Source organism: Lissotriton helveticus, chromosome 3_1 (assembly GCF_964261635.1).
Source record: "Lissotriton helveticus chromosome 3_1, aLisHel1.1, whole genome shotgun sequence".
NCBI lineage: Eukaryota > Metazoa > Chordata > Amphibia > Caudata > Salamandridae > Lissotriton > Lissotriton helveticus.
In genome coordinates this window covers 1,246,166,717-1,246,191,290 of record NC_136061.1, presented here as the reverse complement: position 1 = coordinate 1,246,191,290, position 24,574 = coordinate 1,246,166,717, and the positions used below count along the sequence as shown (strand labels likewise).

The following is a 24,574-nucleotide window of genomic DNA, read 5'->3' as shown; positions in this document are numbered from 1 at the left end:
CATCATATCGAGTGAACTGGTAAAGCAAGTTGCATTGTAAGCCTGCTAACAATAAATACATTCAAGGCAATGTGATAGCTGTGCATCTGCAGGCACTAGATATAGGAGATGTGTAATTCTTTGTCACAGATTTAAATCCTGCAGGTTTGGCTTTTTGCACCATTCTGAACATGTCGACCTAACACTTAAAAAGCTCTATTGGGTGTTTTTTTATGAACTGGTGTCCCACAAGTAGGTTCAGTGAAGGCCAGATCCATTCTGGATTTTCAAGATAAACATAGACTTTGTTAAATTAACTTTTTTTAGATCCATTGTATGCAAGTTTTCGAGGCATGTGGGTTGCTGAATTCATATCTGTGCATAGATCGCCGCCTAGTGTTGGGTCCGGATGATTGCACATTGTTATCCTGGATGAGTCTTCGAAGTATCACGAGATAGGTGGCTCCTCCCTCCGACTACAGTGCGCATGGGCATCCTCTCCATCCTCTCCATCCTCAGATTGTTTTTTCCGCCATTGGGTTCGGATGCACTTTTCAGCACTCCAAGTTTGGAATCGAAATAAACTTTTCCAAAAGGCCTTAGGATTCGTCGGTATTGTTTTCGATCGGTACCGAAAAGCTTTCTTCATAATTTACTTGCACTCCGGTCGTCGAATTGGGCCGTTAGGCCTTCTCGACGCCACGTGGACCGACGGTCGATGGAACGAAGTCCATTCAAATATTGCCCGCAGTGCAACTCGAAGTTTCCGCATACAGATAAGCATCCTGTGTGCAACAAATGTTTATCACCAGATCATAATGAAGATAATTTCCTAGCTTGTGCTCAATTCCGGTCCAAAAAGACGATCCAGATTCGGCGGGCGGCAAGGCAAGAAATGCAGAGGTCGGCACCGGAGCCCGAGAATATCTTCGACGATGAGGAAAAACTAGTTGACGCCGAAGATTCGGATCAAGATGAAGATCCATACTCCGAGCATGACTCTGAATATTATATCGACGAGGAAGAACAGATCGTCGAGGTCGAGGAATACGACCAAGACATCATAGCTGTCGAAGACGACTCCGATGACAACGGGGGGCGAACCGTGAGTACACCGCCCCACACAGACACTACACCAATATCAGAGACTCAGGTCGAGGCATCGCCAACAGGCCTTAGCCAAGATCTAAATACTGGTTCTATAGCCCCGCAAATCCGCTCGGCTAAGAACATACAAAAAGAGCCTTCTGAGACACGTAATCCAAAGCCAATTCAATCGAAACCGAAAGTCATCGACATGACAGTCTTCGGACCGAACGTCGTCGAACCGAAGGTGATAAACACAAAGGGCGCCGAACCGAAGGCCAGCGTTCCATTTAAACCTTCGAAACCAAGGGCCGTCGACTCTAACAAATCCAGTTCGACAGCCGGAAAGGAACAAAAGGTTGTCGACTAAGGCAAAAGGGCTACACCCAAGGCGATCGTCGACCCGAAATCGAAACCAAAAGTAGACCAACAGAGAGTGGTCGAACCGAGAGCGGTCGAACCGAAGCGAAGCCCATCCATCCAAAGAAGGACATCGAGCCAAAGCCGCAGGCTCCGAGGACACCTCTACAGCCGAACAAGTCGGGACACCCAACAAAGATTATCGAACCGACAAAACAAATCGGTCCGAAAAAAGTGGTGCAACCTGTAAAAGACGTCGCACCGACCAAACCTGTCGGACCGACACTAAAGCCTCAAAAGCAGACCCAGACACCAAAAACGGTCGACCCGAACAAAGGCATCGAACCGAAAAAAGTGAAATCTAAACCTACGGCGCCATGGCAAAAGACTGTGGAAGAGGAGATCATCCATCCAGACCCTCCACAGAAGATCAGTCCAAACTATATATTGACCCAAACACTGGGAAAGTGACGGTTTATACAAGGAAGAAAGGACCAGTGCCTGTTGAAGACTTTTCCAAAATACCACTCAAAAAGAAAAGAGACTGTGCAACCTGTCCTATTCTTTTCCAACCTATCTCTCCAGCTATGCCTACTACTCCATATGCGATACAAAAGGGGATGATGGACGGAGCGTTTGAGCAAATCAAACTCTCACCCCCAGTCAGCTGATCTGGGTTTAATCCATCACCATTCTTTAGCTCACTCAGCCACCCCAGTTCAGACATGGCCATATGCAAATCAGTCTGACCCTGTGCCTCGTGGGAACAGTCCAGTTTTGTACCGCTTTTGGTCACCATAAGAGTCCCTTGCTCACTTTGCCACTGGATTCAAGCAAGCCGGGCTGAAGACGGCTGTAATGCCAAAAACCGGTCCTCGGAAGCTTGTTTCCGGTCCAGGGAAGGCATGGCTTGGCAGTTCGGGCTGGACTGTTCCCATGAGGCACTGGGTCAGACTGATTTGCATATAGCCATGTCTGAACTGGGGTGGCAGAGTGGGCTAAAGAACGGTGATGGATTAAACCCAGATCTTTTGACTGGGTGTGAGTGTTTGATTGGTTCAGATGCTCCGTCCATCACCACCCCCTTTTGTACCGCTTTTGGCCGCCATAAGTGTGGCAGGGTATGGTCAGACGTGAGTCCCTTGCTCACTTTGCCACTGGATTCAAGCAAGCCGGGCTGAAGACGGCTGTAATGCCAGAAACCGGTCCTCGGAAGCTTGTTTCCGGTCCAGGGAAGGCATGGCTTGGCAGTTCGGGCTGGACTGTTCCCATGAGGCACAGGGTCAGACTGATTTGCATATAGCCATGTATGAACTGGGGTGGCAGAGTGGGCTAAAGAACGGTGATGGATTAAACCCAGATCTTTTGACTGGGTGTGAGTGTTTGATTGGTTCAGATGCTCCGTCCATCACCACCCCCTTTTGTACCGCTTTTGGCCACCATAAGTGTGGCAGGGTATGCTCAGACGTGAGTCCCTTGCTCACTTTGCCACTGGATTCAAGCAAGCCGGGCTGAAGACGGCTGTAATGCCAGAAACCGGTCCTCGGAAGCTTGTTTCCGGTCCAGGGAAGGCATGGCTTGGCAGTTTGGGCTGGACTGTTCCCATGAGGCACAGGGTCAGACTGATTTGCATATAGCCATGTATGAACTGGGGTGACAGAGTGGGCTAAAGAACAGTGATGGATTAAACCCAAATCTTTTGACTGGGTGTGAGTGTTTGATTGGTTCAGATGCTCTGTCCATCACCACCCCCTTTTGTACCGCTTTTGGCCGCCATAAGTGTGGCAGGGTATGCTCAGACGTGAGTCCCTTGCTCACTTTGCCACTGGATTCAAGCAAGCCGGGCTGAAGACGGCTGTAATGCCAGAAACCGGTCCTCGGAAGCTTGTTTCCGGTCCAGGGAAGGCATGGCTTGGCAGTTCTGGCTGGACTGTTCCCATGAGGCACAGGGTCAGACTGATTTGCATATAGCCCTGTATGAACTGGGGTGGCAGAGTGGGCTAAAGAACGGTGATGGATTAAACCCAGATCTTTTGACTGGGTGTGAGTGTTTGATTGGTTCAGATGCTCTGTCCATCACCACCCCCTTTTGTACCGCTTTTGGGCGCCATAAGTGTGGCAGGGTATGCTCAGACGTGAGTCCCTTGCTCACTTTGCCACTGGATTCAAGCAAGCCGGGGTGAAGACGGCTGTAATGCCAGAAACCGGTCCTCGGAAGCTTGTTTCTGGTCCAGGGAAGGCATGGCTTGGCAGTTCGGCTGGACTTTTCCCATGAGGCACAGGGTCAGACTGATTTGCATATAGCCATGTCTGAACTGGGGTGGCAGAGTGGGCTAAAGAACGGTGATGGATTAAACCCAGATCTTTTGACTGGGTGTGAGTGTTTGATTGGTTCAGATGCTCCGTCCATCACCACCCCCTTTTGTACTACTACTCCATATGCACCATACTCACCTGCTCGCTCTGACTACAACCCAGATGTAGATCAGGACGCAGATGTAGGATTTGGATATCCACAAAACCCATTTGTAGACCCCAACTCACAGCCTTGGGGTGATGGGGGGATGGCCCAGACACAGATGGGGCTCAACCCATTATAGATACAAATGTATACCCAGTTAAGCCATCACCTACAGAAGACACAGTGGCTTTCAACTCAGTAATAGAAAGGCAGCACTCTCCCACAATGTAGAAATGCATTCAGATGCTGTAGAGGAGGATGTTCTGTTTGATACACTTGCAACATCAGAAAAAAGTGTCAAAACACTTCCAATGTTAAAAGGGGTCCTCAAGCACGCAAATGACATATTCAAAGACACTGCTAGGGCACGTGTCATCAACCCTAGAATTGAGAAAAAGTATAGGGCTGCACCAGTAGACCCTACTTACATCAGGGGACAACTGCCTTTAGACTCATTGGTGGTATCCAACGCACGAAAGCGTGCTAATTCCCAAACTACTGGAGAGGCTCCTCCTCCTGATAAGGAGTCAGAGATTTTAGAAGCATCAGGCAAGAGAGTAGCTGCTCAAGCAGCAAACTCATGGAGAATAGCCAATACTCAAGCCTTACTGGCTAGATATGACAGGGCGCACTATGACAGTCTAGAAGGACTTCTCCAACACTTACCTGAGCCTTTCAAGGAGCAGGCAGATGAACTTATACAGGAGGGAAAGCTCATCACCAATGCCTCCATTAAATGTGCTTTAGACGCGGCAGATACAGCTGCCAGATCTATCAACACAAGCGTACTGCTTAGGAGACACGCATGGCTTCGCATATCTGGATTTAAGAATGAAGTCTAGACCACAATTCTTAACCAGCCATTAAACCCCGATTTTTTGTTTGGTCCAGCAGTTGACTCAATTCTGGACAAAATGAAAAAGGACACAGAGACTGCAAAGTCAATGGGAGCTCTTCAGTCCCAGCAACACAAAGGCTCCTTTTGTCGCTCCAACTATAGAGGAGGAGCACGAGGTAATACATCGCAGCAATCCTCCACATACAAAACTAATACACAATCCACATACAATAAAAACACAAATCGTGGTGGATACCGAGGAAATAATAACAAGGGCAGAGGTTGTGGAGGCAATGCCAAAAGATCCTCCACTAATACCAAACAGTGACTTCTTGGCACTACCCCCAGACCATACAACACCGGTCGGGGGAAGAGTACAACAGTTCCTACCAGTCTGGCTAAACATCACTACAGACAAGTGGGTCAGGCAAATTATCCAACATGGCTATTGCCTAGAACTCACATCAACACCACCCAACATCCCACCTGTACACCGTCCAATGTACAAAGGAACATATAACATTGTTGCAGCAAGAGGTCATCAGTATGCTGCAAAAGAGGGCCGTAGAACCAGTCCCATTGAAGCATCAAGGGACAGGAGTATACTCACTATGCTTCTTCATTCCAAAAAAGGACGGATCTCTCAGACCAATATTAGACCTCAGGCCCCTCAACCAATACATTTTATCAGAGCATTTTCACATGCTCACTCTGCAACAAGTCTTACCACTGCTACAGCAGGGAGACTTCCTAGCAACTCTAGACCTCAGACGCATATTTTCATATACCGATACACCCTGCTCACAGAAAGTATCTCAGGTTTACCATTCAAGGGCAGCACTACCAGTTCAAAGACCTACCATTCGGTGTAACAACAGCTCCACGGGTGTTCACAAAATGCCTAGCGACAGTGGCGGCGCATCTCAGGAGACAACACATTCATGCGTATCCATATCTGGACGATTGGCTAATACAGGCACCATCGGCCCAGCAATGTGCCAGCCACATGTCTAAGACCATTCATCTCCTGCACAGTCTAGGTTTCTCGCTGAACTACCCAAAGTCACACCTACAACCCTCCCACGTACAACAGTACCTGGGAGCAACAGTAGATACACTAGCAGCAAAGGCATATCCAAACACTGCACGGATCAACGCAATGCAAACGTTAATCCAAAGGTTCAAACCACAACACTCATTGCCAGCACGAGTGTTTATGCAACTAATAGGCATGATGGCCTCGTGCGTATTCATAGTCCCTCATGCCAGACTACACATGCGTCCACTACAGGAGTGCCTAGCAAGGCAGTGGAACCAGGCTCAGGGACAATTAAAAGACCTAGTGTTGGTGACCAGTCGGGCATACAACTCTCTGCATTGGTGGAATACACAAAACCTTTGCAAAGGACGACTGTTCCAGGAACCTGTCCCACAAATAGTGATGACAGCGGACGCATCCCTGCTAGGCTGGGGAGCCCATGTCCTGCATTACACAGTCCAGGGCCTATCGACTATACAGAAAAAGATGCACATCAACCTACTAGAATTGATGGCGGTCTTTCTAGCCCTAAAAGCGTTCAAGAAACACTTATGCAACAAGACTGTGTTGATCCGGACGGACAACATGACAGCTATGTATTACATTCAAAAACAGGGAGGAACACATTCCCCACAGCTGTTGCACCTGGCTCAGAGTGTGTGGAAATGGGCCATTCAAAGGAACATGTTTCTCATGGCAGAACACCTCCCAGGCAAGGATAATCAAATAGCCGACCTGCTCAGCAGGCACAGTCAACAGATGCACGAGTGGGAGATTCACCCCAATGTGCTCCAACCATTCTTCCGGCAGTGGGGACAACCGGAGATAGATCTGTTTGCCACAAGCAAAAACGCAAAATGCCAGTACTTTGCCGCCAGGTTCCCACATCCGCAGTCGCAGGGCAATGCGATATGGATGAACTGGTCAGGCAAATTTGCGTACGCTTTCCCCCCAGCTCCATTAATACCGCTAGTGGCACGCAAAATGCGCCAACATTCGCTGACGCTAATCCTAGTTGCTCCCACATGGGCGAGGCAACCATGGTACACAACGTTCCTAGAACTGTCAGTGGTGCCTCATCAAAGATTACGACTCACACCCAGTCTTCTAACTCAGAGCCATGGCGAAATCCAACACCCAGACCCACAACAGCTAAACCTGGCGATCTGGCTCCTGAAATCCTAGAGTTTGGATACCTGAACTTGCCTCCAGACTGCATGAATATTATCAAAGAGGCAGGAAGACCCACTACCAGGGCATGTTATGCAGCTAAGTGGAAATGTTTCGTTATTTACTGCAGTAAGAACGATATAAACCCATTGGACGCTTCTACACAAAACATCATTTGCTATCTCTTGCACCTACAACGTTGCAATTTAGCCTATTCATCCATCAGGATACATTTAGATGTGTTAGCAGCATATCTCCAAAACAGGCAACACCTTTCACTGTTCAGAGTGCCAGCAATTAAAGCATTTATGGAGGGACTGAAATGATTAATTCCCCCAAAACACCCACCTTCACCAGTCTGGAATCTAAACATCGTTTTAACCAGACTTATGGGACCACCTTTTGAACCACTACACTCATGCGAACTACAATTTCTTACTTGGAAGGTGGCTTTCCTTATTGCCATTACTTCACTTAGAAGAGTTAGTGAGCTGCAAGCCCTAACTATTCAAGAACCATTCATTCAAGTACATGCTAATAGAGTAGTTCTCAGAACAAACCCTAAATTCATGCCAAAAGTGGTATCCCATTTTCATATAAATCAAAAAATAGAACTGCCAGTCTTCTTTCAAAATCCACAGACCGTAGCTGAAAGGGCCTTGCATACTCTAGATGTCAAGAGAGCTCTGCTATACTATATAGATAGAACGAAGGCATTTCGAAAGACAAAACAGTTGTTTGTTGCTTTCTCACCGCAACACAAAGGCAACCCTATTTCAAAATCAAGTATAGCCAGATGGATTGTTAAGTGCATCCAAATATGCTATTTAAAGGCAAAACACACCTTAACAGTTACCCCCAAGAGCGCATTCTACACGCAAACTAGGGGCATCCATGGCATTCCTAGGAAATATTCCTTTACACGAAATTTGTAGAGCAGCCACATGGTCAACCATACATACATTTACCAAACACTATTGTGTAGATGTACATTCCAAACAGCAAGCTGTTGTAGGACAGGCTGTTCTCAAAACTCTTTTTCAGACTGCTGCAGCTGGCACAGGTGGCCACCGCTAGGGGAGATACTGCTATACATTCTATGCACAGATGTGAATTCAGCATCCCACATGCCTCGAACGGAATATGCTACTTACCAGTATGCATCTGTTCTTGGCATGTAGGGCTGCTGATATTCATATCGCCCACCCACCTCCCCGGTGCCCGTTGCAGCTGTAGCATTCACTCTTTGCATGGACATCTCTTACTGTACTATACTCCATCTCTGCCACAATGGCGAAAAACAATCGGAGGATGGAGAGGATGCCCATGCGCACTGTAGTCCGAGGGAGGAGCCACCTATCTCGTGATACTTCGAAGACTCTTCCAGGACAACAATGTGCAATCATCCGGACCCAACACTAGGTGGCGATCTATGCACAGATATGAATATCGGCAGCCCTACATGCCAAGAACAGATGCATACTGGTAAGTAGCATATTCCATTTTTTCTCTAGTGATCTACCAAATGAATCCTGGATCAGGTGTGCCTCACCTTTACATTGTTCGCCCATGCTATACAGCAATAAGTTCAATTAGCAGCACATATGCATAAAGCAGTGGGGTGGGTGAAGCCACACAAGGCCTCAGATCAAGCCAAGTATTATAGTTCCAACCATTCCTATGCAAGAAGAGTGATTTGTAAGTGATACTGAGTAGCCAGGTATGCAAAATGCTTCTCCAAGGTATAACAGCAACACGGTTCGCTGCTACTTAAGTAGTAGCATAATCCATAGCTTCCTGCTCTTTGTCTGAAGAATAGCCAGTAGCAAGTACAAGTCTTTGTTAATCTGTAAGAAATTGGGTTATTGGTTGCTTGGGCTTTCAGCCCTGATAAAGAAGCAACCACAGTCCTTGTCAGGGTAAGGCATAAGCAAACCCCAAATTAACCTGTGATAAGCCCCTTGGTAGCTTGACGCAAAGCAGTCAAGCTTAACATTGCAGTGTTGCATAAATAGTTCACACACTGCCTCAAACAGTAAAACAGTGAAAACACACCACAAAAAGAGCCCACTTCAGATTTAGAAAAATAGTTGCTATTAATAAATAAAACAAGACAAGAAAAATTCCAAATAGTAGCACTGGAGATATTGAATTTTAAATTTTATAGTGGAAATAGCGCCAAATAGCACAAAGCGCTACTGAATATATCTGGTTGTGCCTTACCAGAACAAAGTCACATGTTCGAGCCATCCGCGATGGAGCGCGGTCCAGCTACAGGGACACAGTTAGGCCCGCTGAACACAAAATCTTAAATCTTGGTTGCGGAGCGTTGTGTGTTTCCGGATCAAAGATATGCCGCACAGCTGAAGCAATGCGTCGGTCCCATGATGCGGCGCGGCTGCTGTGTGAGGTCCAGTTGCGTTGTTGTCGAGGATCCCGTCGATGGGGCTTGTGATCCGAAGTCTGATGTCGGGGGTGTGGTACGCAGCTGGCAATGTGTATTGTTCATGGCGCTGCTGGGCTGCAGTGCGGAGTTCGACATCGTCCTCAGGCTGCTGTCGACAAGAAATGCGAGAACCTGGGCTTGGGATGCGATGCGCCACCGAGGTGATGCGTCCGTTCCGAACACTGCGTTGGACAATGTGGGTCTTTGCGACAGGTCCAATCCACGCAGCAACAGTGATGCATCGGTTCTGCTCTAGCATGCTTTGTTCAACCGAGGATATGCATTGGTTCTGCTCGAGGATTCGCCGTTCAGCAGAGAAGATGCATTGGTTCCACTGGCAAGCACCTCAGGCCAAGGGTCCAGGACTGGAGTGGCTCCACTTGGCAGAGCAGACTCACAGATGGCAGAGTCTAGGTGCAAGATGGTTGGAAGCCTGTTACGCCCTTGAGGCTTCAGATCAGGAGGCCAACCAACTAGCCCTTGGAGTCATTCTGGGTTCAAGTGATACAGGTCCAGTCATTCTCGCTCAGGCAAGGGGGCAGCAGGTCAGTATAGCAAAGCAAGAGTCCAGCAGAAAGGAGTCCAGATTGGCAGACCTTCCAAAGCATATCAGTCCTCCTTCCTGGCAGAGTACCCACAGGTTCAGAAGTGCATTCAAGTAGTGGTGTCTGAGGTCCTTTTTTTAATACATGGTTGTGCTTTTGAAGTGAATAGAAGCTTCTAGATGCATGCCTTTGAAGTGCACAGATTCCCTGCCTTCCCTGTCCTGGCTCCAGACTAACTACAGTAGGTATGTAACCCTTTGTGTGGGGACGGAACACAGCCTATTTAGGTGTAAGTGAGGCTGGGACCAGCTCCTTCCTCCCATCCTGCCAGGGATGGCCCATTCAATTACACCTAAACTCCCAGTGTGTGTTGCTGTCTTAGAGGAATACAAAAAGCCCAATGGCCAACTATACCTAGTCATGTGACCAGTAACATCACAAAATAAAATGATAAACTTTTCAAACACTCACCCCCAGTCTCAGATCTGGGTTTAATTCAATGTTATTTTGCTCTCCACGTCGCCCCAGTTTGGACCCAGCCGTTTGCAAATCAGTCTTGTACCTGCTCTCCATGGGAGCAGTCCAGCCCGAACTGCCAGACCAGATCCTCCCTGGACTGGAAACAAGCATCCTAGGACTAGTTTCGGAGTATCATCCCTCATTCACCAGACTAGCTTGAATCCAGTGGCGCAGCGAGCAAGGGACCCACGTTACATGGACAACCAGACAACCACCAGAGCTCCCTCGCATACCGGCCCCCAGCTTCAGTGACACCATCGCAAACTTCATTCAGCCGCTAGCGTTAGACTCCAAGGACTACATCTTCCTCGGTGGCCTAAATTTTCACATTGACGACCCAGACAACAAAAACACTGCCACCACCTCGACAGTAGGAGCAGCCTCGGATTGACCCTGAGGGTCCATGACTCTCCTCACACTCCAGGACACACGCTGCACCCAATTTTTACCTTCAGCATTTGTGTCAAATAGAGCCATGTCCAAGAACTGACATGGACCGATTACTCCATCATCCACTTCAGCATCTCCGAAAAATGACTAACTCACCCCACCGGAGGTGGAACAAAGTCTTGGAAACCAGCTGGGTTAACACCCTCAACACCTCAAACCTTGCTACCGCCACCAAACCTCGAACAGGGAGTGAGAAACTTCAATGCCTGGATCACCAATTGTGCAGACAGCTCCATCTCCATCAAGAGCAGAATTCAGAGAAAATCCTCCAAAAAGGCCAGCTGGTACACCCAAGAACTCAGACCAGCAAAATGGGACAGCAAACAGTTGGAGAGTAGATGGTGCGCCAGCAAGGGCACCTTCGACAGGGCAGACTTCAAGACCTCCCTCAACCTCTACCCCCACCTGCTGTGGGCAACAAAGACGGCCCTTGCTGCATGCATCGAAACGAGTGCCAACAACACCAAGGAACTTTTCAACATCGTTAAGCAATACTCCAACCCAGCTGCCAGCAAAAAACATCATACACTCACAGGAGCTGTGCGACCACCTCGCCCATTTCTTCCACACCAAGGTTGCCAACATATACAGAAACTTTGCACCTCACCCACACCTATGGACTTCCTCAACAGATACATCATCCCCGTAATTGACACAACCCACACACTGACCATCTGGAACATCCTCTCCACCCAGGGCACCCTCTCCACCATGAAATCCATCCACTCTGGAGCTCCCACAAACCCATTCCAGCACTACATCTAAAACCATGAAAACCAAAGGTTCAGCCAGGAACTCACCACCCTAATCAGCACCTCTGACACCACGGTAACATTTCCCAATGCCTAGAAACACACCAAAGTAAGACCACTGCTCCAAAATAAAAAAAAACTCCACTGACCCCAGCGAACTAAAAAATTACTGGCCAATCTCCCTGCTCCCATTCCCAGCTAAGGTACTAGAAAAGATAATCAACAATCAACTCCGGACTCACCTGGAGCAGAACCAGCTACACAGCGGCTTCCAAAGCAAAATCACAGCACTGGAACAGCTGTTATCGCAGCCACTAACAACATCCAAACCCTCCTTAACTGAGGAGAAAATGCCGATTTGATCCTCCTTGACCTCTCGACAGCCTTCGACACTGTATCCACCACATGCTGATCGAAAGACTCCACCACTTCTGCATCCAAGGGGACGCACTCTGATGGATCATCTCCTTTCTCACTGGAAGAATTTCCTACACAATGACACCCAACTCATCCTCTCACTCACGGACAACCCCACCGCCACTAGAACCAACTTCCACAGATGCATGACAAATGTCGCCAACTGGATGAAGAACTACCTGCAGCTGAACACAGACAAGACGAAAATACTGATCTTTGGCAACAACACAGAAAAGCTCCTGGTGGCCATCAGACCCAACGACCCGCACCCACTCCCTCCAACCATACCAGACATCTCAGAATCATCATTGGCAACAATCTCACCATGAAATCACAGATGACCGCCATCTCCGCCTGCTTCCTCACTCAGCACATGCATGGTAAGATCTTTAAGTGGCTACCCCTACACGAGGCGCACCATGAAACACGTCCTCATCACCAGCAGTCTGGACGGTGGCGATGCCCTCTAGGTAGGAATCGCCACATACCTCCTTCAGACACTTCAGACCATACGGAACGCCACAGCCAGACTCCTGCTCAGCCTTCCCTAATAAACCCACATCACAACCCACCTCTGGCAACTCCACTGTCTCCCCGTGCAGAAGAGATGCCAAGTCAAACTGCTAACCCACGAACACACAAGGCTCTACAAAACCAATTACCCGCATACATTAACCACCACCTGAAGTTCCACCAACCGTCTAGAAGACTTCGCTCCACCTCCTTTTCACTTGCCCATACTCCCCACATGTGCCGAAGCAGAAGTAAAGGACACACCTTCACCCACATCGCAGCAAAGACCTGGAACAGCCTCCCTACGCACCTCCGGACCATCACCTCACTTCCTGAATTCAAAATGGCCCTCAAGACATGGCTGTTCAAATAAGCCTTTGGGACCTGCAGGTGCTTGGACACCCTATTGGATGATTAGCTGTGCTTTATAAATCCTAATTGATTGATTGACTGGTACGACTCAGCAAAATGGCTATCGTTCATGGTACCATTGATAATGGGTGCCCTTCCTACCTATTGTTGAAAGAAAGCTGAATGACATTGTCTTGTTGAGAAGACATTTTTTTAAAGAACTCTATCTGCTCCACAAGTTGTGGAGTGTTCAGCAAGCATTGTTTTTAATGTGTTTGTAAGAAGTTGTAAAAAAGAATATGGCTACTCTCTCCGCATTACAAATTGGCACAAGAGAAACTTACTCTCACACTTCATTGGAATTCAATTCTGTGCAAAGCCATCAAGTCAAATAACACTAAACATCCATTTTCTATCAGAAGAGACCCCTGAAGAAGAACATGAGCTCTGAATTATATTAATGTTAGATTTTATGTTATGTTATGTTACGTTTTGTGTAACGTTTTTCATTTGTGTGCTGTACTTTTGCATTGTATTGAGAATACTGAATGGAAGAAGAATGTTAAAAGGAGCAAGAAGGCGAGAGACAACTCTGTTTGACATTGTTTATAAAAAATCAGCCATCGTTGGTTTTTACCAACAGCGGATAAAATGACTGATACAAAGCCCAGCCATGATAGAAGTTGGCCTGTACTGCAAAATTTGTGGTTCCAGAAAGTTGCTTTTCTAGAGCGAAACAAAGCGGGATGAGGAATTGCACAACTCAAGAATATTCCTAAATCATGCCTACAAAAAGCAACCTGGAACCAAGGTGCTGGAAACATCATTTAAGTTGGCAGATCTCCATGTGGATTCTTTGCAAGGTAGTAGGATGCATGTATTTGCCGTTCATTTCCCCCTGTACTTTCTGGGTGGTTGCATGTTTTGCTTTAATATTCTGATCTTTTTGTGTAGTTAAGTGGAGAAATGCTACTTTGTGTATTTACTGTGGTATAGGTTGGAGGGGGGCTACCTACTTTGGTACTGCACATGGAAACCTTTACATTGGTTAGCTTATGGTGAATGGTATTGTTCATACCAGGTTTTGAATAGATACCTTATCTTTTGACAAGAAGGCAATTGATATCCTCAATATCACTGCTTACTTCTGAATGTTGCTCATGTCTGTTTACCAATGATTCTTGCCAGGCCTGGGGTCAAGTGAACTAATATATCTGCTGCAGTTTCCAATCTACCATATCTCTCATCCTTCGTTGTTTCGTAACATGGCTACTGTCATGTTGGGTAGCAATATACAGCTATTATCTTCCAATAGTGCCAAAATACCTCTTCAGGTGGACCTGAGCTCTGCAAATGACTGTGTTCATGGGACACAGCGGACCTAAAAATCCTCAAGAACCTCTGGCCCATCTCCCCGCTCCTGCTCCCGGTTAAAGTCATTGAAAAGAACGTCAACAGACAACTGACCCACTTCCTCGAGGAGAACCACATTCTGGACCCGTCCCAATCCGGATTCCGCAGCAATCGCAGCACCGATACCACCCTCATCGCTGCCACAGATGCCACCAGGGCCCTACTGGACAACGGCGAAACCGCGGCCCTCATCCTCCTGGACCAATCGGCCGCCTTGACACCGTCTGCCACCGAACCCTACGCACATGCCTGCATGACGCAGGAATATGCGACAAAGTCCTGGACTGTACCACCTCCTTCCTCACCGACAGAGCCCAGAGGGTCCGCATCACCCCATTCCTTTCTGAAGACACCAAAATCATCTGTGGAGTGCCCCAATGATCATTCCTCAGCCCTACCCTTTTCAACGTCTACATGGCGCCGCTCGCCAACATCATCCGCTCGCACAGCCTCAACATCGTCTCCTACGCAGACGGCACTCAACTGATCCTCTCACTCACCAAGAACCCCGCCACCGCCAAAACCAACCTCCACGAAGGAATGAAGGCCGTCGCCAGCTGTATGCAGACCAGCCTCCTGAAACTTAATTCGGAGAAGACAGAGGTCCTCATCCTCTGCTCCACCCCCTCCGCCTGGAACGACTCTTGGTGGCCAGCCGCCCTGGGAGCCGCACCCACACCCACCAACCACGCACGCAACCTAGGGTTCATCCTGGACTCTTCGATCTCAAAACCCAGCAAGTCAACGCCATCGTCTACTCCTGCTTCAACACCCTCCGCATGCTTCGCAAGATCTACAGATGGATCCCCACTGGAACCAGATGGACGGTCACCTAGGCACTCGTCAGTAGCAGACTGGACTATGGCAATGTCCTCTATGCAGGAACCACGGCCAAAGTCTAGAAAAGACTCCAACGCATACAGAATGCCTCCACACGCCTCCTCCTCGACATACCCCGCCACACCCACATCACTGCCCACCTGAAAGACCTGCACTAGCTCCCAGTCAACAAGAGGATCACCCTCAAGCTCCTCACCCATGCCCACAAAGCACTCCACTACACCGGACCAGCATACCTCAACAAACGTCTCACCTTCTACACCCCGACCCGCCAGCTTTGCTCCGCCGACCTCGCCCTCGCCTCCGTCCCACGCATCCACAGGACCTCCACCGGCGGCAGATCCTTCTCAGACCTCGCCGCCAAGACCTGGAACACCCTCCCCACACAGCTGCGACAGACCCAGGACCTGCTGACCTTCAGGAGACTTCTCAAGACCTTGCTGTTTGAGCAGTAGCTGCACCCCCCCCTCGGAGGCTTGAGACCCTCAAGGGTGATTAGTTTGCTCTACAAATAACTGATTGATTGATTAATGGGTGTTTTACCCCTTACCTGCTGGGCCTTTCCACCCGCCCCCCAGTGCTGATCTCTGTTTTTGGCCTGTTGGGGTAGTACGTGCTTAGGGCTCCATAACGTTCTTTCCATATAAAGTATCCATGCCACAATTGTATCCTTTTTTCCCAACATCCTGGGGATTTTAAAGGTACCCTGGGTATGTGGATTCCCCTGAAGGGGACCAAGAAAATAGTCAAAGTATAGCTACATTTTGAGATTTTTGCTAAAAGGGGGGGGGGGGGAGGGTGCTTGAGGTAAAATGTGCCTGGATTTTTTTTTTTATAAAAATGGCATCAGCGAACAGTTTGCTGTGCTGAACTCAGAATTTTCCCAGTTTTCAGGAACATGCAGAGCTGAATCAAGAAAAATTCTTTTTACCACATACTTGCCATTTTTCAAATAGATGGTAGTCTATTTTTCTTATTTTTTGTCCTCTCAACCTACTTCCAGTTTGTGGTGGAATCCTGTGTGAAACCCATTGGTGAACCAGGATTTCTATAGATTTCTGAAAAGCAGCCAAAATTCAGAATTCAGCAACGAATATATGTGTAGAGCCCTTAAGGTTGGCCCAAAGAAACTAACTGTTGAAATAAAGAACTGTTAAAAATGAGTGTGAAAAAAATGGCCATTGGGTAAACCTTTTTATCTGTAACTTTTTGTCAGAATGGCTTATTACAAATGCAGTATACCATTATGTCCACTGGGCCCTTATGGTTGTAGGGATATAGAGGGAGTTTGTAGGTTCTCCAAGAACCAAAAGTACCCAGAGACAACCACTGACCTGCACCATACAATGGTTTTTCATTGTGTACTGAGTATAGACCAATTTGTGTGGTGAAATTTGTGAAGTGAAAAATGGCTATCTAAGAAACCTATGTATTTCTGGAATGGACACAAGATATGGAGTTTAGGAGCAGTGGTTATTTGTGCTTCTCTGAAACTGTGGTTCCCCGAACTAGCACATGATTTAGATTGCTTTTTTTCAAGATTGATTTAGATTGCTTACATTTGAAAAGTTTAAATGCAGCAAAATCCAATTGGTAATTACAAATGTTCTACTAGTCTATGCTCTAATATGTCTCCCGATAAAAAAAAGTACTTGATTTGTGAGGGTAGTTCTAGTGCCCGCAACAGGAAATGGACCAAAATGCAACCTGAACGCATCACATTTTTCCACTGAGCGCCGACCCGTTTTTGCAATGTGGTTCGCTGTGGGTTTTGGGCCCTAGCTCAGCGAGATCCCAGAAGAACCTTGCAAACTTGTACATTTTTTAAAACTAGAGTATTCCAAGTTGGCGTGACTTGCATTGGTCTCAATAGTTTTGTTTTACCCACAATCCCTTGTAAACCTCAACCTTTACTAAAAACACATTTTCCTCACATTTCTGTGATGGTAAGTTCTAGAATCTACAGGGAGCCACAAACTTCCTTCCAGCCAGCATTTCCCCAAGTCTACCGATAAAAATAGTATCTTACATGTGTGGGTAGGCCTAGTGCCCGCCCACTACAAGAAACATCCCACAACGAAACATGAATACATTAGTTTTCCACTCAAAACAGACCCTTTTTTTGCTAACTGGGGTTCTAAGGATTTTGAGTCCTAGCCCAGACGGCACCCCGGGAAACCTAGCAAATCTGCACATTTTTTTTTAACTAGACACCTTGGTAAATCTAGGTTGGGGGAATTGTGTGGATTCCATGAGGTTTTCTCACCCACACTGCCCTGAAAACCTCAACCTTTGCCTGAAATCATGCATTTTTCCTTACATTTTTTTTTATGGAAACTTCCGGAATCCACAAAATTCCCACCAACCAGCTTCACCCCAGTTGTTCCGCTAAAAATGCAGTCCCACTTGTGTAGCTGGGCCTAGTGCCTGCAGCAGGAGCGGATCAAACCAAGGTCAATGGGAGCCCTTGCAAGGGGACTCCATTAACTCCTAGGTTTGAGACGTTCCAGTCGCAAGCACTAGGCCCAACAACACAAGTGGCACAGTGTTTTTTATCAGCACAGGTGGAGCAACACTGGGTGGTAGGAATTTTGTAGATTCTGGACGTTTCTTTCACGGAAATGTAATGAATATGTGATTTCGAGCAAAGTTTGAGGTTTGCTGGGCATTGTAGGTAGGAAAACCTATTGGTATCTATGCAAGGCACACCACCCTGGAATCCCTTGGTTGTCTAGTATTAAAAAATGTCTGTAGTCAGTAGATTTCCACAAGTGGCGGCTGACCACGACCACAAATCCTGCAGCTACCCCTATTACTGATCTCGCCACGTAGCGCTGTAAGACCTTTTGTGTCAAGGCCTCTTGGCCTACCAACACAATAGAAGTACCATTTTTATTGGGGGACTTGGGGGGGGGGGGGGGGGGTGCTGTGTGGTAGGACATTTGTCGCTCCCCACAGATTCCAGAAGGTTTCCTCACAGAAACTGAAGGAAAGTGTTTTTTTAGTCTATGTTTGATGTTAGCAGGGTATTGTGAGGAAGAAAATGGTGTGAGATCCATGCGAAGCGCACCACCCTGGACTGCTCCGGATGCCTAGTTTTCAGGACTGTCTGGGTCTGGTAGGTTTTCCAGGTGGCAGCCTACCCAAGCCCAAAAAGTGCAGTCATTCACCATTTTGGAAGTTAGCCAAACTCTCCTGGCCTATATGTAAAAACGGCCTCCAAAAGACTCCAATGTCCTCTCATTTGGCATTGGGGTGTGATGCTTTAGTCTGCAGAGGAGCAAAAAGACTGTTGAGGCTTTACCGGCGAGAGTGGGGTCTATTGTCATGATGGGCAAGACCCAACCCATTATTTTATTTAAAAATATATATATTCCTGCCGTACAGTGGTCTTTCAAGAGGCAGAAAAACTGATGCCCCATGGGTGAGGGAGAGTTCAAGGAATCTGCCCCCCAGGGAGGCAGAAAGACTGGCCCATTGTTTTGGGCACCCCCCCACCCCCATATTTAGGGAAAAACCCTTTCCCTGGTGTGTACTGGGTGAATCCCTGCCTGGGGATTGATCTCCTGTGGCGATCCACAAGCAGGGATACACTGGGCATAGGTAGCATTGAAAATGGGAGATTCTGCCCTTCCTAACAATACTTTTTCCAAACGAATCAGTGCTCAGGGCTTAGATATGCCCCAAGCACAGATTCAGTAAAAGTAAAACTAGCCTACCGGGTCGTTTTCATTTAATTTTCCTGTAATGACCGCCAGCACGAAGCGATACAAAAGGGGATGATGGACGGAGCGTTTGAGCAAATCAAACACCCACCCCCAGTCAACTGATCTGGGTTTAATCCATCACCATTCTTTAGCCCACTCAGCCACCCCAGTTCAGACATGGCCATATGCAAATCAGTCTGACCCTGTGCCTCATGGGAACAGTCCAGCCCGAACTGCCAGCACGCCCAAAGCGCTGATTGTCATTACAGAAAAAAAAACAATCAGTTTTGTTCTGGAAGCCCTACCGAGCAGCCTGATGTAAAAAAAAAAAACACTTAAATAAAGGACTCCCTCTGGTGAAGAGCACCAGGGGAGCCTTTACATACCTCAACAAAGAGGGCCAATGGCCGACACATGCATTGGGGAGGTAGTGCGGATGTCGGTCATTTGCCAACACCCGCACTTAAAAGGTTAATAGCAGGCTACTATGAAACTGACTGCTAGATGTTTCCTTGCTCATAACCACGACATGCGATTCGGAACATAGATTGTAATGAATGGTTGTAGCTCCTGCTCTCTCCCCAAACCCCTCCACCCCAATTTCTGAGGATCCTAAATGCCTCACAGAAATGTCTCATTTTTCATTTAAATCTGTCTTGAATGTACAGCTCTCTATTGTTACGAGTCATTCAATGTGTAGATAGTGGGTTTTGGCTCTGCTGCATAGGAGTATTACTGTTACCTCATGCTATGGGCATTATGTTGTTTCATCCCGCTTCTTATGGAGTGCTTACATATGAATGAATAAAGAACAATTTAAAATGTTGATACCATACTGAAACATCTTCCTTCAAGTTCTTTACCTGTAAGATAAAGGAATTTTATACAGAAAGCATTTGTTTTTCTATTTTTTCACTATATAAGCCTTTATTTAAATACTTTAATCAGGACTCCTAAAGCAAGCAATACCTTTTGACTTTCAGTGCTTTCCTTTCTAGCTGAATCACTGAAAAGTTGTGAGACAATCACCTGTTATGCTTCATAAATCTAAAAAAAATACATCGCTTTTGCCATGTCCATTTAGCTGCCAAAACTGTTGCAAACTATATCATGTAAAATATTTGCCTGTGAATAATACCAAGATTTTGCCTACACAAAGAAACACATACCTTCCCTAATGGATGATCTTTCCCCTGGGCAAACGGTTTAGAACTCTGCAACCTTCTTAAATCACATTATTTATTACTTTTTAGATTTGTTTATGTCTGGGACACAACATCCAGGAGAATTCTATACAAGCTACCAGGGCATGCGGGCTCCGTGAATGAGGTGGCCTTTCATCCAGATGAGCCCATAGGTAAGATACTCTTTTCTTTCAGCTGTACATGTTAATTTGCATTGTTTGTAACTCAAAAGGGCCATGAGTGTTTAAGGCAAGCAAGCAGGAGTGTTCCGTGACCTGAGCCTGAATGTAAAAGTTCAAGAAATATTTTCGCTAGGGTCTGTGTTTAAATGAGAAAAACACTTCTCGTAAGAAGAGTGCCCAGAGTCTTAACCCTTTATGGTTAATGACAGGGAACTGCTGAACTTTTCCAAATGTAGCTTTGTATGCTACAAGATGGATCTCTGCTCCAGGCGAATTAATGTAAAGGCATTGACATTTTTTATTTTAATTCCAAAGGTAGTTTTCTTGTTTAAAAAGTCAACATGAAAATAGAAATAATGTAGTAAAAAATATGTGACCATGATAGAAGCAAGCACAGAGGTCTGGCGGTTCCCCTTTAGATTCCCGCTGCACTGGTCAGAACACTCCACACCTTATCGGGGCATCCTAGTGGCCCCAACTATACCTAAGGCTCTAGCACTAAATTATGCAGCACTCATGGACCAGACAGCTAAGGCCCTCGATGGATGGACCAGCCTGAAACTGGTGTGGTTCGGACGCATTGCAGCAGTTAAGATGACGGTGCTCTCCCGCATCCTGTACATCTTTTAGACACTGCCACTGGTCCCCACTGCAGAAGGCTCTCCGTACGTCGCAACTTGCAATCAATAAATATGTATGGGAGGGGGAAAACCAAGATTGCTAATAGCTCAACTGACTCCACCTTAGAGAGAGGGCGGACTGGGGCTACCACTGATCCATAGATACCTACAGGCAGCACACCTCCACTATATAGTTGAATGGAACAGTCCAATCTCTGAGAAATACTGGTCCTTTATGGACCAAACAATGACTGGAGTAAATATCTGGCTGGAAGGCTGGCTTCCACGTAAACACAGGGCATGGGGATTACATTCCTCCCCGGTAACCTCATCAATTATGAAAGTATGGGACGCAGTAGCCGGAAAGAAGGGCCTAACAACATTCCCCTCCCCGCTGTCCTCAATAGTAGACAACCCCGACTTCCCCACGGGTTGTTGCTCGGAGGTGTTTCATCGATGGAGAGAACAAGGATGCGAAAGGGTTAGTTCCTTATCGCAAAAACGATGACAAACACCTCGTGTCTGAGCTATATGCAATGCTTTCCACCGGGAGGAAGGGAGGGCGAACCAAAGGACCGCTTTGTTGGGAGGAAGAGGTAGGTAGAGCACTCTCAAATAAACAATGGACAGACATACACTATAGGGCATTCCACACAGCGCACAACACTGCAGGGTTGGAATCGGCCCACAAAGTGATAACATATTGGTACTACACCCCATCCTGCATTCATAGCTGGGATAAAGTTCGCTTGGAGAAATGCTGGAGGGGGTGTGGCCTAACGGGCCCTCTGGTACACTTACTATGGAATTTCCCAAGACTGGTTCGCCTTTGGGAGCTAGTACTGGACGATGTAGACAAAGCGTTCAACACCACACTTTCACGTTTCCCAGCATATACTTTATTGGGACTGCCGAACCCTCCGACTTTCCCAATACTCTTCCTAAGGGGAAGACCACATTAGCACTGCTGGCAACACGTCAGGTAATCTTAGCCCGCTGGGGCACCACTAATATAACAGACCACACGGCATGGCTACACAAACTATGATTAATACTAGCCATGGAACGCATGTCCTTAGTGGTGGAGTACAAGGTGGAGACCTACGCCGACCTTTGGGCCCTATTTCTTCAGATCCTCTCGACAGACCTATGAGAGGTCATATGTCCCAAATACTTACAAATATTGTGACTCCTGTCAGGCAGCGGAGCAGTGGCTGTGCCAATCCCAGAGATAGTGTCAAAGGACCAACAAGCGTCCTAATCGGCGTACACTCTCCATATGATTTGGAGAGATAGATGACTGGTGCGAGAACACATGGGCTGTTGGTTTCTCCTTGGTTTGCTCTGTTGTTTTCCTGGGATGTTTTGTTGTGTTACTTTTGATGAACATGATCCTACTATCTCTGCCAGCCTCCGGGCTGTAGGCGCAAAGCTGTGTAGAACTGCACCCCTGGTTAAACGCTGCCGACCATTGGTTGTTGGCACTCAGTTGTGTAAATGTAGCTATGGATCTCATTGAATAAATAGAATGGTTCCAAATTTTTATATATTTTAAACATGCAGGAGCAATGGTTTCAACTGTTTCACAAAAATACACTATTTCCAATGTGCATCAAAAGAAATGTCTAAACAACAGCAAATACATGGCATGTTGGAATTGGCTTGTCACTACTGCAGAGAAGAAAGTGATGTGTACTAGAACTGCTACTCCTCTCTCTGCACTGAATTTCCAGCAGTGACTTTTTGATACAACTGTGGTCTCTAGTGCAGGTTTCGAATACTTAAATCTAAAATTTGAATAGTGATGGAGAACTCTGAATCAGAATTCCACTCTCTGCAGTAGCTTTGTCTTGGCAAGTAATTTTGAGTTCGGAAGCTTCCCTCACTTTCCACGATGAGAAATTTGGTGAGCAATTTCTACCCTCCAAATATTTTCAGTACAGCTTTATATTAGCTTCTGATCCTGACCAAACAGGTTTATTGGATGTAATTATCACCAGAGGTAAATGTAAGTTCTTCATTGTTTTCTGTTAACAGATTTTAATCTCATAGCAAATATATGTTCTTTGTGGTAAGAAAGTACGTCTGCAGAGAACACAGTTGTAAATGCAGCGTAAATTTATTAAGAAAAATAGCAAAACTTTAACAATATATCATTGTCTTATTTGCCCGGCATTCCAATTGTCTGGCGAAAGCACTTCTATGACTTCCTCCATTGGGTGTGGTGGGGCACCATACCCCCAAAGCCTTCTTCTTTTGTCTCTGCAAGACCTTGCCGGGTGGGATGTAACAACTGGTGTGGTAGAAAGCATGATTTGCCCCTAATCGTAATCTAAGGAAAGATTTAGTATGGTGATGTTCCCCTTACTGACATACGCCTTTAGACATTTCAAACCTCCTGAATGTCTGCGAGGTTGCATCATAATTTGCGTTTAGTAAAAACTCATTAACTCTACCTAATGTTTTCCTTCTATTCCTGCAGTGGTCTCCGCATCTAGTGACAAAAGATTGTACATGGGAGAAATCCTCTGAGCAAGCCGGATAAAAAGACTTCATGGACACTTGTATGTACAGAACTTCTGCTCATTCATCGAAGAAATCTCAGCAAAGACTCAGTCAACAAGGGGAAACCTTACCTTGCGCGGCTGGTTTCACCTCTTTCTTGTTGCCGACAGAGCTGCTGAAGAAGAGTCAGTCTTCAAGTTGGACATTCTATGGACGTATTGAGTGGAGGAAAGGAATGAATGCTCTTTGCCAGTTTATGAAAGACTGATGGATTCTATTTTTTCTAGAAAGTTGGATATCTACTGAAAGCGGACACCATTTTTCAAACGTGGTATACAATTTTTATTTAATTATTAGAAATTATTGTTTGTCCTCCCTCCCCTTTATATTGAAAGTAAATGGAAAACTTTTTACAAGATGCATGTGACTGCTTTTCTTTATAATTCTCATCATCAGAATAACCTTATCAAAATGTCAGAGACAATCCTAAAAGTACGTAGTAAAATGCAGACAGACTTAACATAGTCAAAAATTTTAAAGCATAGTATGCAGCTGATTTCTTTTAGAGGATTCCGCCCAAAACAGATTTAATCATTTATCAATTGCAAGAATCATAAAGCTACTCTGCATTTTGTAAATTTATATTTTCTTGAAAAAAGTATTTACATATTTTTGGTATATACTTCATAGTACATTAAAAAAAGAAGTAAAATGGGAAAGAGACTGCTCCGGAACAAACACAGACACTATATTGTCCTATGGAAAAGCATAAACGATATTGGATCGTACCAGCCTTAAATATAAATAGCAAGGCCTTCTTCCAGTGGCTTGCCACCAGAGTCAAATAAGGTACAATACCATTCTGGGATTGTAGAGTGGCAAAAAGCCTCTCAGATGGTTAGCCTAATTCCTCTCCTTCCCTCTTTAAATATCTTCTTTCTAAAAACATACATTTAATATGTAGTTTGTCCTCTTTACAAACTGTGAGGTGGTCCTCAAACCTTTTAGGTTCTTGTTTTATGTATGCGAGTGCAGAAAGCTGCCTCTTTGTATAGTATACCAAAAAGAGGTGTGCTGCATAAAGTGTCCAGGTATCCCTTATTAAGTGGACAGGGGCTTGCTCTAGCGATCCCAAGGTGCTCTATTTGAGGGGTAGTGTGGTTGAGCAGCCTTTGGCTTGTCCAAAATGAGTGTTAG

General features: G+C 46.3%; 1 protein-coding gene across 1 annotated transcript in view; it reads left to right on the top strand.

The window, feature by feature from the left end:
- Window positions 1–23,795, top strand: part of SNRNP40 (small nuclear ribonucleoprotein U5 subunit 40) — a 116,547-nt gene extending 92,752 nt beyond the window's left edge. The window contains exons 9-10 of the mRNA XM_078683883.1: window positions 20,140–20,243; window positions 23,355–23,795. Of these exons, the coding sequence (XP_078540009.1) occupies window positions 20,140–20,243; window positions 23,355–23,404 (154 nt within the window). The 3' untranslated portion in view covers window positions 23,405–23,795. The remainder of the gene's footprint in view (window positions 1–20,139; window positions 20,244–23,354) is intronic.
- Window positions 23,796–24,574: the final 779 nt, after the last annotated feature.